General features: G+C 40.1%; 2 protein-coding genes across 3 annotated transcripts in view; both read right to left on the bottom strand.

Annotated features, from left to right (window-relative positions):
* pard6gb (par-6 family cell polarity regulator gamma b) overlaps positions 1 to 2,310 on the bottom strand; it is a 32,734-nt gene extending 30,424 nt beyond the window's left edge. Inside the window, exon 1 of the mRNA XM_051391403.1 lies at positions 1,915 to 2,310. Coding sequence (XP_051247363.1) covers positions 1,915 to 1,986 — 72 coding nt within the window. The 5' untranslated portion in view covers positions 1,987 to 2,310. The remainder of the gene's footprint in view (positions 1 to 1,914) is intronic.
* Positions 1 to 16,904, bottom strand: part of LOC127358389 (nuclear transport factor 2) — a 232,593-nt gene that overhangs the window by 40,007 nt on the left and 175,682 nt on the right. The window lies entirely within an intron of this gene.

The raw sequence follows: 16,904 nt of genomic DNA, 5'->3' as shown, positions 1-16,904 counted from the left end.
TGAAGATTATCAGTCTTCTAGGTCTTAGGGTATCTATGAATGCTAAGCACTCTACATTACACATGACTTTGATATCCAGTTCTAAGACTGAAGGAACAGTTTCAATCTGCTATCAACAAGCAGAAGGATAGATTATTTACATCTGCATTGTAAGAACTGGAAGTAAGATGAACTGTTGTTAGAATCTGAAATGCAACTTTCCATCAGCAACTCCTAGTATTTTAAAATGTGCATGAAATGATTCATTTTGTACACTTCAAGTAACATTTCTGGTTACTGCTTGAGTGGTACACCCCTTGTGATTTATGCCTTTTTAGCTTAAAACACATCACATGCAGTAGATGCGGTGTGCTTAGGAAATTCCTAATTGTTGCTTTTACGCATTCAAATAGACCCCTAACTACTAGCAGCAGTATTGAAACTCAACTAAATTGTCTTGATTTGGTTATTTCCAATAAATCTGTCACATAGAGGGATGTGTCGTGAAACTAAAGATAGTCATTTAGTTCAGCTAAAACTAGAACACAGTGACGTAATGAGAGTGATGAGTTACATCTGATCCAAAAACGGAAACGTGACGTTGTATGACAGTGAGTCAGCTCTATAGTGATGACGCTGTTAAACCTCCCTGGCTCATCACTCCCACCCACAAACAATCTCTAGTAGCTCCAGAGAGACCACTCCTGTCTCTGCCGGACTAACATTGAAACCCACCCTGCCTACAAACCCCCCCAAAAAAATCCTTTGATGTTGCTGTATGAGCATCCTGGAATAGATGTGCCCCCTCCTTTTCTGTTCCACCCACCATCAGTATGTCTGTTATCTCAGGTCACTGCCCCACCACCCCCTGAAACTGGGCAGCCAAAACTAAAAGTGAAAAGACCACTGGACTGGATGAGTCACCTCCCCAAAATCCTCTCAATCTGGCATGTCAACTGTGACTCAGGAGCTCATCCTTCACATATGTGCAGTACACATACTCTGTGTGTGTGTGTGTGTGTGTGTGTGTGTGTGTGTGTGTGTGCTGGCAATGTGTACACACATACTTATAAATACCAGTCTAGGTTGTCATTTTAATGGAATTTAGAGAAAAATGTTGTCCACAAGAAGTCCCTGAGAGGCTGTGGCAAAATTATAAATAGTTCACTGTTTGTTCACTTTGTGGTCAGGATTGAACGGAGTGTGCATTTCTGGGAGGATTTTCACTATGCCCACATGCTGTAGGAACTGTTGAGTCTACAGCATTAAGAACTTTTTAAGAATGCATGCAATTGTTTTAGTGCATTTGATGAGGTTTTGACACTGAAACTCATGATGTGTGCGTTCAGATTTTGCGTTAAATTGGTGGCCATTACATAAGCCTGAAATTAGGAGATAACTGTGGTCATTTACTTGGTGGTTAACTTAATTTATGCAGCCATCAGCCTCTCACAAACTACTCAAAACAATGAGGAGGCTGTGGCACAAAAACCCCGCAGTGAATGTTTGCAACAAAAAAAAAACAAACATCCGATTTAAAAACAGATACAAAGCTATTGTAACAAATTCTTAAAGCCAGGTTGTTTGAGAAACAACGTCAAACCAGTTTTTATTTTTTCTCCCCCATAAGCTTCGTGTCAGGGAGGGAAAGAGCCAAATCAGCACAATCTGCACGGTCGGAGGTAAGGAAGAAAATAATCAGTGCAAATTACAGAAACATGCAGGAACTGCTGCGTTCAGCTGCTGTTTTAATGAAACAGATACAAGCTTTTATCACTGAGGAGGAGAAAAGATGTGTCGTAAGATGCGGATTGTCCGAACCAGCTCCAGCTCCGTTACGGGGGAAGACCATGTGAACTCTTTTTTTTATTTTCTCCCCTAAAAAAAATCCCACCATTTAGAGGCTAGAAAACCTCACACCCCTTCAACACTCACCTTGCTTTTCACCTCCACCGCGTTACAATCCGCAGTTCGCAGAGGTTGCGACTTATTAAAGCTCCGATTCATTTTTCTGTGGTTGCAGTTAAAAGAAAAAAAAAAAAAAAGAAAAGTTCAGCCGCCTTTGCCCGCAGAAAGAGGGGCTCTGGTCCCGGGGTTTCTCGTGTAAAATCCCTCTGCTTCGTCTCTGGTAGAAAAGTTGACGTTTTTCTTTAGTTTATTTCACCTCCTGGAGTTTTTCTTCCCCCCCTCAATGTGCTCCACCGGACTTAAGAGAGGACTTTACGGGAGAATAGGAGGCGAGCAACCCGCCGCGTTGACTTGGGAGTGAGTTAAGTTTTGAAATGACATCAGCCCTCCTAAAAAAATGGGATCTATGATGCCTTCACTTGCTGCACGTAATCTCCAGCTTCCTCCGTTAGGTCTTCGTAGGAGCTTTCTTGTCGCAGGTAAGAGTTGACTTAAACCTCCATTTATAACACACAATACATGTACACATATTACGCTTATTAAAAACACAATGCACGGTGAAGACTCAACATAGCAATCTTAATTATTCATTTAAATCTATTAAATGGTTACAAATAAGTTATATCATTAAAATACAATATTATTATTAACTGATGAACTTCCTCTCCTCCACCACAGTTGAAGTATTATAGAAAACAAATTAAGTAAATCAATACAAGCACCTTTTGTTGAATGAGGTGCACAATATGTAAAATTGCCTACATTTAACAAGGCGGTCCTCTTAATCAATAATAACCTGGACTTAAACGTCTCCAGTCCTACCCATCTTTTTTTTGGTCTTTCATGACACTTCACTAATAGTTCTAACATTTCCAACAGCACATGAATGTACCAGCAAGCTACACTGGTCCTCCAGTGCGCCAGAGGACGCATTTCCTCAACACTAATATTTTCAAATCTCCTAGTTGGAACCACAGATAGTTGATTGTAGAAGATGGTGTAAATTAAAATTATAGTATGTGCTGGAAAGTATAACTCTAATCTAATTTACAGTTAATTCTAGTTGAGCTTTACAATGAAAACCTTTGCAGAAGCAGCATGAAACTCTGATGTTGTGTTCCTGTGTGTGCTGTTCGCCCTCTTAATGACATGTTACAGGTTTGGAGAGAGACAGAGCCATATACAGGCCTTATCTCATTATCTCTGTAATTGGTTTCTTTTTCTTCATTACAGCTCATGCAGTTGAGGTCATTACTATAGTAAGAAGGCCAAGAAATTGATCTGTGATATGGAATATGAGTACATAAGCCTAATTTCCCCCAGTGTCCTCAGTGTTTATTCAAAAGGAGCAAACTGCAACTCCCAATACTATGATATCTTCGCACTCAAACATGCCTGCCATGTACAAACATGAATCCATATGAGGGGAAGCTCATTATCTGTCTTTATCTTTTATCTATTACTACCTGTGCTGACTTGTCAGACAGGTGGATATACATAAAAATGTGCTTTTAAGAAAGGAACCTGTAAATTCCACTTCTGGAAAAGATTGTAACAGCCCACATATAGCTCCTGACAAGTCCATTAAGTTTTACGTCCAGTAGGCAGTAGCATTGCAGCTACTCCGAACTGTGATCAACACCCACGGTGCTTCTTACAGCTTTGAGAAACACAGGGTGATGAATATCTCTGACTGCAGTCCTGCTTTACAACATTCCTAGGCCCCTAAAGCCGTCTGTGTACAACAGCTGCAGTTTGAAATGCCTCCCAGTAGCTGAAACTATTGCTTGTTTACCCACTATAGGAATGTGTTGACCAGTTACAAACCTACTAAGTACACTGTCAGATGCTAATTTCACTGTAGCTATGCTCTGAAGGTATACCAATGTTTCCTGTGTGGTCATGGTGGTGGTACAGTTTTTTGTTCTGGTACAGCAATGTCCATGTTTCGGCTCCAGTAATGATTGCAGAGCTAATTTTGTCTTTTAAGTAGGATTGTACCTCATATTGTTTGCTAGTGAAACTGGGCTCAATTGTACTGTTTATATATATATATGTTCTTAATATATGTTGTATGTATATCTGGAGTTTGTAACGAAAGTCATTTATTAAGGTATTTATGATTCTAATTCTGATTCTGATTAATTGTAACATTTCTAACTGTTGTCAATGACTATATCAAGATCAATATGACGTTTTCTGACGTGGAGCTCATAATCTTTTCAATCCTCTCATGAACAGACTCAGATACCATGATTACACTTTCCATATGTTGTGTTTTGTCTGTTAAAGTTATTATTCTAACTGCTTACTGGTATGAACAATCAGAAGACTTTGATGACAACAATTACATTTTAATTAGTCACTTATTCAACTGATATTGTTGCTGCATCAAACTCTATGAGGTGATGAAAACATTTTGGATGTGAGGTTATGTGAAGTGATTAAAACTGATCAATCTGTGTATAGTAAACAATAATATATTCTATGTAACGTGATTTGGTAGTAAAGCTTATGGCGCCCACTCGAGGCCAGTATCAAGTGTTGCACTTGTCCCTCTCAGGTGCATGTGCTATACATGTAGACAGGGGACACTGAAGTATCTTCCAGACTTATTAATGTTTAGAGGCCATTTGAATGAATTTTTTGCTAGAGAGACTTTTAGAGACTGGAGTTCGACATGCACACTTAAAAACAACTTCGCTTTATTCGTTGACAACTTGAAAGTCATTCAGTGACATTTAGCACAGCGTCTAACAGTGAGGAGGGCAATGACACATAATTTAGAGCCTAAATGCTACACTGAAGCAGCCATAATATTAGTAAAACTTAGCTCTCTAATATGTTTATGTACTGCCTTTTTTCAAAGGAAATAAGAACAAAATTGTCATTAGTCAGTGAATTAGAGCCTGGGTACCTCGTATGATGAATCTCAAATTTCATTTTTCTGCTCCCTAATGCAGTAGTCCCACACATTAACAGCAGAGGTCAGCACATACCCACATAAAGCACATACAATAGCACTTCTTTATTATGTCTAGATGCAGAAGGCTTTGTCAGGCACAGAGAGCGCTGACACAACAATTACAAAGCATGTTTTTTAACTTTCAACCAATCATGTGTCACATCATTCTAGATTTTGATATTCGCCTCATGCATACGCTCATAAATAGTTTTTCCCACAGCAGAAATAGAACATGCACTTTTCACCCCAAACCGGACTTGGCAATTGATAAAACACACATATGAGAAATCACTGACAAAAAGCTTATTTTCTCTGTTACTGGGACACAGATGGTCCTGAGAAAAGAGATGGGAGGGCCAAAATTGATGGTCAAGATGTAAGATGAGAGAGGAGAAAAACAAAACAGAAAAGGCATCATTTCTAAATTTCATACACTGACGAAATATAATTTTTTTTAACAGATGGCTTCAAATTTACTCTCTTAGATACTGCTAAACACATAATTAATTTTAATATATCTGAATGTATACTGGAACTTCATAATGAAAGTTATTCTTAAACTTTTGCCGTGTGGGGCCTGCTGAAGCTTGGTGAGTAAGCCTATGAATAAGCACTGATTCAGTATCAATGGCTATATAGGTATATAAGTAGCGAATGAATGAGACAAAAAAGACAAAGACAGAGTTAGCAGAAGACCAAGATGCATTATTAAAAATTTGGAAGACAGAAAAGGAAATGAATGAAATTAAATAGTAACTAATAAAAGACAGAAATAAAGAATGAATAAATAAAGGAGTAAGACAAAAGAAAGGTAAAAAGGAAAATAATCAGGGAGGCTGAGTTAATCATTGCATTCAAGCGGCAACCCTTCTTCTCCTCTCCTCATACGATGTTGTGTGTAATGACGAGTGTGCAGACAGTCACTTTATACTCAGAACTTATTGCAGTATGTGGTTTTAATCCCGCTCAATATGTCTGAATTCAGGTGGTCCTCTGGGGGTAATGTGAGAGCAGAAGATTACAGTGAGATGAAAAGATACTTGCAGTAATCCATCCTCTGTGTAGAGACAGAGAAACATGTGGAGCTGGTTATAAGAGGGTATTTAGACGGCAGCAGTGCCAACCTAAAGTCAGCCAGACCGGCAGAAAGGCCCCTGATTCAACCCTCCGCTCTGTTCTGCTCCACTCACTCTCTGATTAAAGAGAAAGGAGGGCACACACACACACACACACACACACACACACACACACACACACACACACACACACACACAAATACTGCCGTCATATGAATCTCCGGGTGATCTCAGCATTCAGGTCATACTGAACAGACACACAATGTGGTTGTGTTTTAATATAAGCAGAGCTACAGCCTTTCCCCTTGATCACACTGAGTCATGACACACAATCAGACTGTCCAGCCCTGTCCTCTTTTACTCTGTGGCAAACTGAAATACAGCCACAGTGCAAAAATGGAAAAGTTATCTTTTTGCTTGTTTCCATTACTCCGTCTTTCTCTCCTGCTGTGTAGTTCTAAAAGTATATGCCTGCGTATGAGACAGAGAGGGAGGAGGTGGAAGAAAAAAGGTAGAAAATGATGGTGAGAGTCTGTGGAGGAGGTAGAAAGACAGAGTGAAGTGAACACATGCAATGCTGTTGGCAGAAGCTCTCTAGAAGGCTGTCACCTCTGGTATGGTGGCGATTTGGTGACTAAGTTGTGCTGACCACACATCTCCTGCCATCGTATAAAAAAGAAAAAGAAATATCTATATATGTGATGCTGGTGACTGCTTCACTCTGATAGTACTAGACCTTGTCTTGAAAACTCACTCTCAGACTCTCCACTAAAGGATTACCTTCTCACCTTTCTGTATCGCTCATCTCATTCGTGGTAAGCCTCAAGGGTCCATTTTAGGTCCACAATTTTTTCTGTATACACACATCTATTATTTGCAAATACAGTATAAATTTATATTTTCATGCTGATGACATCCAGCTATATGTACCAATAACACCAGGTGACACTAGATATTTAGTTGCTGTCATTAAATGAATTGAGGACAAGAAAGTCCCAAATTTTCCCCCATTACATGTCAGTAAATCTGAAATAATTTTTTGGGTGATTTATAGGATAGGATATATGTAGGATTATGTGGCACAGCTGTTCCTTGATTCAGGCTAGCAAAATGGCAAAAAGCTTTTGCTGTAATTCTATGACTATGACTTTAAATCCCTGCATAAGACATATTCTGCCAGACAGGCTTTTTAATGCAACCTTGAGCTTGCCATCAGCCACTGTTTTTCAGGTGATAACTTTATTTTACCCTTTGCCTGAATATTGGTCCATTTTATTTTATTTTGTTTTATTTATTGCTTTCTGTTGGCTGTTGTGTTAATAATAATAATAATAATACATTTTATTTGTAAAGCGCTTTTCTAGATACTCAAAGACACTTTACATAAAAATATAAAAACAGCAAAACAACATCAAACAGTAAAACACTAAAAACAATTTAAACATTAAAAGCAATTTTAAAAAGGTGAGTTTTTGTCAGAGACTTAAATGTTGGAAGGTTGGTGCAGTCACAGATGTGTGTCTTTGTTTCTCTCATTTTACTCTAAGGTTTTTTTTCTTTGTTTCTATTAGTTTGAATCCATACCTGTTGTTGCACTCTGAAGCCAATTGTGACTTTATAAGTAATATTGAGATGTACACATAATCTTAACTTGACTTGGCATGAGATGCACACACTAAAACTAAACAGATGCATGCACTTACCCCATCAGAGACCACCATCACCACCTGAGGGTGCCATTGGCATACCAGTAGCTACATACGATCATGTGCTCAGGCACACACACACAAACCTGTGAAATTGCTGCTTTCACTCATTCTCTAATTCTCTTTCTCAAAACACACACTTTCACACAATGCCAGCTCTCACACACATTGACGCCTGCTTAGTTTCAATCCCGTATAGACGTTGCCTCTCGTCCACGCTGTGTGATTTGTGGAATCTTTTGATGTGTAAAGTGTGTAAAGACCTGCAGCCTGATCTGGACTTTGTCACAGTTTGTAGAGTCAGCAAAGTCTGCAGGCCAGTGGAAGAAATTAGAGTGTGTAAGGGCGCTTTTACACTGGCTGTTAGGTCCAACTCCAAGAACAATTCACCTTAAATTTGTTAAAATGGATCCCTTAAAGGTAATCAAAAAACCTACTATACTGGTGAACAAGCAGTTTCCTCTTCCTCTCAGTATCAAACCGTTTCTACAGGTTATGATATACAGCAACTATATCAGTTTTGCCTCCTGGAAATCCTTTATTTTTTATTTTTTACAAAGAATATAAATTCACAATGGCTCTGCCTGATTCAGCAATAGTTCTAGGCGATCCTCCTGCTGATAGACAAACACCCTCATCATCCTCTGACACACTTCCCTGCTTGTGACGCTGTGCGATGTGAATCCACTCCTGGTTCGTTTCTTCTCCCTCCAGAATGAAAACATCAGCCATCTGGTCTAGGGGTGAAAGGTCAAATCTCAGGCTGGTAATGAGGATGGCGTCGCTAGGGGGATGTAGAAGGGTGTGTGTGTGTGTGTGTGTGTGTGTGTGTGTGTGTGTGTGTGTGTGTGTGAGCGTACGAGCCGTGCTGAGCGTGTCTGCTTCCTGAGTGAGCATTAAACATTAACGAGTCAGCTCTGAGAGTCTGGAGAGAGGAGAGGGGAGACGAGAGGACAGGAGATGTGAGTGGAGGCAAAGAGACAAAGTGATTTCACAGTGAGAGAAATGTGCAGGTAGACACATGGATGCATGCACACAACACAAACACACACTCATGTACTCAGGTACACAAATGCACAGAAATATAGACTGTATGTGGATACAGTCTTCCTTTCAGTCACTCTCCCCTCAAAAAAGCTTTTCCTCTTGTTTATTGACTCAGCCTTCCAACATTCAGTACATCAATAGCTCTGGTCGATGAGAAAGAAAAAGGCATAGAGGCTACTGCTGTGACAGAGGTGTTTCTGTGAGTGTGTGTGTGCCTGCATGTTCACCAACCTTTTCTTCCACCCATCCAACACATCCCATAATTTGTTCCAGTTATTTTCCACCATGACTGTAATAATCTACTCAGAATTTCTATTGGCAGTAACTATAACATGCAGGTCTATCTAAAGGTAGGCTGTTGAATAATAGTAACAGGTCTCATTTGGCCTCTGCAGCATTGCCACCTAATTGGCTGGAAAACACAATGGGCCAACAGTGAGACTCGGCAGTGCAGTCAAGTACAGAGAGCTCACAAGTAAACTGAGTTATACTCACTTCCTTTTAGGCTCTTTATAGACTATTATGTGTGTTGTGTGTGTGTGTGTGTGTGTGTGTGTGTGTGTGTGTGTGTGTGTGTGTGTGTGTGTGTGTGTGTGTGTGTGTGTGTTGGTGTAGTTGCCATGGAGATGCAAAAGATGGTTGGAATAATGGAATACCCATGTCCTCAGCAGTAAGCCCACCTCTCGCGCTTTATCAGTAACCTTTGAGTGTGATCTTAGTAGTCTCTGTCCCCAACCACAGAGCAGTTTAATAATAATGTATGTAGAGCGGAAGGTCCGTACATACATTACATGTGCAAAAAGTGATGTAATAGTGATATAAGGACAGCAGCCCTCAGGGATGTACATAGATGGTGAGGGTGCAAATTGTTTTCCACCTACAATTGGCCACATAGTAATGAAAAACTGACAATGGATAAAATGAATTCATACATACACTTTATTGAAGACTAAAGTAGATTATGTAGCACATATACAGAGGTACAACAGGTCTATCTATTGTCCAGATAACATACTTTGGCTGTCAGTGGACCCTAAAAACACCATCATAGAAGTCTCAGGGTTGTTAAAGCAAGGACAAAAGTAAGTTGTGCAGCAATATTATACATATGACTGCACATTTAAATATTTACACATTTACATGGATTTGCACAATATGAAACTGTACAACCGCCATTGTATATACATATTGTCCCACAATTGTTTATTTATCTTAAAAAGTGTGACAATTTTCTCAACCCATAAAAGAACACTTAGTAAGCGATAATGTACACTATACTAAAATGGATGTTGTGTCTAAGATGTCACCCGCAGGTGATGTTTGTACCATGGATTTTCTCATTTACAATTTCAGATGAAGTGAAGGAAGGAATTAAACAGGCTAAATACATAGCCTTTTTATACATTTAAATGTTTCACAAAGAACTTGCAACTACACTACGCAACTAAATTCAGCTCTTAGATTTGGACACTTTTCTGCCCACAGGAGTTGAAATAGCTCCGGAACAGCAGTGAGCCAGAGAGAGCTGGACTCTCCAATGTTTAATGTTTTGCCTCCAATGTCCCTTTGGTATCTTTTGGTATAAAATATCAGAACAGTGGCTGAGTTGGAGCAGTTGTGTGTGTGATGTGTAGTATATTGATTATTTATCTTTTAAAAGTGCAAGAATGAATCTTTCACTCATGGGAAAAAACTAGGGAGAGATTGTACTTCTTCCTTGCCTTGAAGGCTGGATATGTACAATGTGATTCTGAATAGTCGGGACAGCCTGGTGAAATTAAAGATATAATTCACAATGTATTCACAGAATATCTACTGGTGGGAAAATTAAAACGTTTTTCCGACAGACCTCAAGACATTTCATAACCTCACTCTCTTTTTACTGCCTATAAGCCTTGAGGACACATTCTAGTCTGGTGAATGATTTCTACCTTTAGACAAACTTCTCACAGCCATCTGCATGCACAGATCATCTGCCATCACCCAGAAAACAATCGTACTTTACACATTCACACAAACACAAAAGCACTCAGTTGTCCCAGTCGGTTATTCTAGCTCACTTTCTTGTGTCCGTTGGATGTGAAGGAGGACATCATTGTGGCTAAGGTGAGATGAGAACATTTGTTGTACCAGTAACAAAGGCCTCTTTGAAGTGTAGCTCACACTACATACTTGTGAAAAACTGTAGCATGCATTGTAATTTTAGACCTCTGGATGAAGTTGTTAAATTTGAACCATCCTGTTCTATTAAGCGCTGGGCTGTACTGACAGTTTCTCTTCTTGGTAAACCTCAAATATCCCAACTGGTACTGACATGAAATTATATTTTAGGATTATTTTGAATAAAGGCCTTTTAGCCTTATGCTGTGTTTTTTTCTGCAAATGAACACACAGCAGAGTAGTAAAATATATAAATTGACAACACTGATTTGATAAAACTGAAAACAACAGAAAGACAGAAATTACAATTAATTACCATAATAACAGAATATAAAAGTGAAAATACAGGAATTAATTTATAATAACCCCAAAAGCAGAAGTTACTGATATAAATGAATCTATGCTCCAACAAGGTTCGTTCCTTTGTAGTAAAAGGTAGACAGGTAGTGGGCTTTGAGTGACAACATGCTGGAGAGAAATCTGGGATGAATTCAGGATGGATACTTAGTGGCTATAATAATAGTCTGGATCAGCTACTGTTCCCTATATATATTTTTACACTGCTGGGGAGCATGAAACATGGGAAAAACATGGAGGTAACAGTAAGTTTGTGAGAAGTTCCCATCAGGCCTTGAGACAGAGACATGTAGACGGAGACGGACATGGAGACAGAGACAGCCCGATGCAGACACAGTGTCTAGGCCTGTCTTCCTCCCCTACACGAGCAGTAAAGAGTGTTTATGCGAGCAGTCTGCAGCGTGAGCGCGTCCCACACGGCTCCTTGATTGAAAGAAAACAACATCAATCTAGCACAGGCCCCAAGGCCTTTAAATAACCGTCAGGCTGTTTAGAGCAGAGATCCCATTCCCTCCCTGCTGCTGCTGCTGCTGCTGACTTTGGACACAAAACTGTACACAAACACTTCGCCTTCACACACATATATGAATATATATACAAACAGATCGTTCTCTCTCTGCTACCCCTTCACCATTTAAACCTTGCTTGCCCCTTATCATCTCCCATCCCTCCTCCACCCTCCCTCCTTCCCAAGTGTATTGTGGTCATTTTCATTCATCGCCCCCATGATGCTAAAATGTCAAGGTTAGAGTGTGCCAGTTCTCTCTCTCTCTCTCTCTCACACACATACACACACACACACACACACACACACACACACACACACAGACACACACAGCCAGAGGAGAGGGAGGGGAAGGGACTACCGACTCTGAATACAAGAATTAGTCAAGCGTGCATTTTCCTTCTTCTCCCTTTCTATGCCTCTCTCGCTCCTCTGCTGCCCCCTCTCTTTGTTGGCGGGGGGCCTTTGGTGCATGTGTGTTTGTGTGTGTGTGTGTGTGTGTGTGTGTGTGTGTGTGTGTGTGTGTGTGTGTGTGTGAGTGGTGTGAGAGAGAGAGAGAGAGAGAGAGTTGCAGGGGTGAGGAGTTGCAGGGACTGTGAGGGGGGTTATCGTAGGTGTGGGCCGGGTTTAGTGGTTTCATTTTGCGCTGGTGTTTATGTGCATGATTTTTGAGAGAAGTTCTTTTTGGGATCTGGATGGAATAAAATTAACAAGTAGAGTATAAAAAACAAGTAGCTCACATTTCAGTGTTTGTTAATATTTTTCTTCCTTTTTTTAACAAGCTCACTTTAGAGTCAAATTGAGATACAGGCCACAAAATTTGATACTTTACAAAATGAAAAGAAGTCATTGGTTGACAGAAACTATTTTTAAGACTAGACTCCCAACTAATGAATTTCAGGCAAAAGCTACTTTCTCTCCAAAATTGATTTATGTAGCACAATAAATGTTTTAATAATTTTTGAGAGAAGCAGAGGGAAGGCCAAGCAGAGAAACTTTTGGTTAGTTTGACCTAAAGGGATGCATGCTCTCCCAGAGGTTGATGTTTTTACCAAACCTTCATCTACAGCGGATTTTTTTTTTTTTTTTAGTGGTATAGAGCGCTTGCACTGCCAACTTTTTACATTCAGTACCCCCACACCACTTGGCTGTAAGTGTGAACGTCATGTCAAGTGTGTGAGAGGGACTAAAATGTGTGATTATCTGAGGAAGTGATCAACACACAGGACGGTTTGCAGTTGATAAGGTTGTCTGGGTTGTACTGTGAGCATTTTTTCTAATGCTTTATTGGGCCCTCTGAGAAATGAAAACAAGCCTGGCTAAAAGAGGGCAGCAGAGAACTGTGCAACCTTCACTTTTCCCAAATATCACAATTTTGCCCTGTCTACCCCCTCCTAGAGTCTTCCCCAAAACTCCCCCATCCCTCTTTGAAAGAACAAGCGAACCCCCCCACACCATCCCTAAAGCAGTGCCCCAAGAGAACAGAGGTAAACATGCCCTGATTCCCTTCACCCCACTCAGCTCCCACAGCCCTCACCTCACTCCTCCTCTCCTTTTTCGTTTGCCAACGGGCTGCTTTATGCACTTTCTGGTTGGCGGTACAAGGCCTCCAACTTAGGGCACACTTTGAACATTCTGCAGAAAAAAGGCAAGCCTATGATAAAGATCAGTTTGTAAGGTTACATCTGTGCATGCCTTCTGTGTATTTACGATTAGTCATTTGGTTGATGGCTGCCATGCAGCTTAGCAACTGAAAAGTTAACACGCCGTTCTCAGTCATCGCATTTCCAGGCTCAAAACAAAGGGAGACTATTTTTGAATATACAGAGAGCTGGACAATGTAAACTGAGAACAGAAAATAACAGACATTATTACAATTATTACATTTAATGTTACAGCAGGATCGAGATTAGGAAAAGTTACTTTCTCACAAAATAACGAAATTGCTCCTTGAAACAATAACTTGCATGATTTCATCCTTGAAGAAAAATATCCTTCTTCCACTCCAGCTATTTTTACTCAAGAGACCGTGAATGCCAAGACGTGTCCATATTTTTAAATAGCTGACATGTTTACAGTATGTTCATGCGGTGTTGGAGTAGAGACTGTGTAGGAGTGAAAGGTAAGCGTGGGAGAGACGAACGGAGAAGGAGAACTGCCGTTGGGGCTATGTTTGTGTGTAAGTGTGTGTGTTGTTTTCTTCCCTGCAGCGCAATTAATGCTCATTCCAAGAAAAAGAAATGGAAAAGAAATTATTAAATGAGTTGTACTGCTACTACAAGTAAAAGAATCAAAACACTGATTAGAATATAGCATAAATCTTAAGAATTGTTTGTACCATTTACATTTTCAGCTGTTCAGCAAGGTGCCACATGTGGAGAAAAGGAGTTTTGAGCTGATGTCATGTGCTCAACTACTTCTCTGAGAAAGGAAACAATGCACTGCATACGAGCTTCACACCAATTTGCATCTTATCCATCTCCAATGCCCACCCCCCACCCCACCCCACCTCCCTGTCTTCACTGCAGATGTGGAGATGGATGAGGCTTCGTTGTGCATCTCCGTCATCCACTAACGCAGTCCGCTGGGTCACCTGCTAAAACAGCCCATATGGTGGGAGGTTTTGACAACCCACACACACACACACACACACACACACACACACACACACACACACACGGTGCACATGCATGCACACACTGTGTTAGTGAAGGGGAGAGCCTGCAGACTCTCCAAAATGTCTCCTCCTTTTTTAAACTTGTAACATGATGCAGAACAGTCCCTATACGTCCTCCTACACATACATTTAAACACACATACACGTCTGTGTTACGAGGTGTCGCTGGTTGAAGACAGACGAGGTAGGTCTGCTTAGGATTAGTTCACCACAACCCTATAGCCTTGTCCCAACAGTCTGGACTTGGCTTCCTTGTCTTAGTATCTTTCTTCCACACCTGTTCCAGCTCTGATTTTTACAGTAGCTCTCTCAATACTTGGCTATTACATTTCCTTTGAACCCCGTTTTTCTTTTTATGTGTGGATATTTTGTGGCAGCAGATACACAGCAGGGATTCAGAGTATTACAATTTAACACTTATCTGCTGCTGAGAAGTTACTGGAGCTCGGTGAGAACGCCATGTGCCCTTCAAAGGTCCCTACAGGCTGAATTTATTTGCTTCAGAGCCTCCAGGAAACAATCTCCATTGTTCTAAAGGTTTCCCCCCTGAAAGGCTCTGGGGGTACGCTACCTCATAAAAGAGACTGTTAATGTACTCTGACCCGGGGTGGGATTAATATTTCGACAGTCTCTTGGCACACAGGGAGGATTCAGCTCAGCGTACGGCCTGTTGGCTGGATCATTCAGAGCAGGTTGGACAAGGTGCCATCGAACCACAGATGTAGGATCAGCTATCAAAGAAAGCTAACTAGGTGTTTTGGCTCAGCTTGTGACACGCCACATGAGCGGTGGAAATGAAACAAAGGAAATATGTACAAAGACAGTTTGATGCTTTTGCAGACGCATACAGGGCATATGCATATATACAGAATGTGTACATGGTCACAATCACGCAGACAAACAGTTTTCTCGACTTTGCATATCACATTGTGACTGACTCTACTTTTGTTATGATGGTGTTTACCGGAGGAAGTTCCGCTGAAGTTAAAAGCAGACTGAGGCGTTATGTCATCTGTGCACAGGCATTGAGATGTAGACCAGGTTTTTTTGGTTTAAATTTTTTTTAGTAATGCAGTTTCAATGGGCAATGTGAAACCAATGTAACAATGTGAAATAGTTGCTCATCGTGATGAACCTACAGAGAATTAATATCAGAATATAGTGAGTTTCAGCTCATTGTTTAGCTGTCACACAAAAAACAAATTTACTCTCACCACTCTCATAGCGTTGCTGTTGGCCTCAGCAGGCAACCTGTACACTCCCAGCTCAGGACCAAACGCACAGACACAGTTGTGAAAATAGCTGGTGTAAAAAGTGGAGCACCTAGCAGCTAAAGAGCCAGATATTTCCCTCAGATGTTGGTAAAGACCAAACATAGTGCTGAAAGAGTGAATATTGGACTTCCATCCACCAGGTGGTCAGACACATAACTTCAAATGAATAATAATGTTGTTCTGTAACTGCTGGATGTGTAAATAAGAAACAAAGTCACCATATATGAAAATTTTGGAGCAGCTCAACCAAAAATAGTTCTTTAAGGTGTTCCTAGATAAAGTAAAGTTCTTTCCCCAAGTAAAACTTAAACAGCTCAAGGATTTTTAGCATCAGAAAGGGTTGTTGTTTGCACCCCACATAAAAAGACGTTAAACATACGCCAAAGTATGATGGATTGTTATAGCCTCTACTAGAAAGTCTGCCAAACCAACTCTGCTTTCTGATCATATCTAAATACAGAAATTATAATACTGAGTCACAAGGCATTTAACTCTGTAGTCATAGCTGTACCACATGTTCAAACAAGCTTGGAAAACTGGTTTACTGGGTGTGTAAATAAGAAACTAACAAGGTCACCATATCAACTTAAAGGTGATATGTCAGTCTTGTCTAGAACCTTGTTTCTCCTGCCCCCAAATGGTCAAAAATAGCAATCAGCTATTGCAGCTTTAAATGCATGTATGTAATTAGTTTTGCAGTGGCATTTCACTTTGCACTATGAAATCAGGATCAAATAGTAGGAATTCAGTAGTCAAGGGTGGGGTTTAAACTACTGTCATACCTTGATGTTGCTCTTTCATGCACTGATAAATAAACTACTTCAGCCATACTTTGTTCAAGAAAGAAATCAGTGGCTAAACTGTCTTACTCTACTCCACACCTGGAAAAGGTTATCCTCATCTTGTATTTGGACTGTGACTCTGTTCTCTTGTATCAGGCACAAAACCTACTTAAAGCCTGCACAGAAATCAGCAGCCCTGCTCTTAACAGAGAATATACAACTCTACTTTTACTGACTTAAGATAAGTTCATAATTGATTATTAAGCTTTTACTCATCGCATACAAAACAGTTAATTATCTGACTTCAGCGTATTTAGTGCTTCCTTTGTCTATGGAGAATTTACATAAAATCCCTAAATGAAAACAAACCAAACAAAGGAATAAAATAAAATAAATTACAATTATTCAGCTTGTTGTATTTAATAACATAATAATACATTTCTTTTAATTGTAACATGGCATTTTAGA

This window comes from Dicentrarchus labrax, unplaced genomic scaffold, assembly GCF_905237075.1.
Source record: "Dicentrarchus labrax unplaced genomic scaffold, dlabrax2021, whole genome shotgun sequence".
Lineage (NCBI taxonomy): Eukaryota > Metazoa > Chordata > Actinopteri > Moronidae > Dicentrarchus > Dicentrarchus labrax.
Note: the sequence above shows the minus strand (reverse complement) of the source record. Positions and strands in the feature narration are given on the sequence as shown.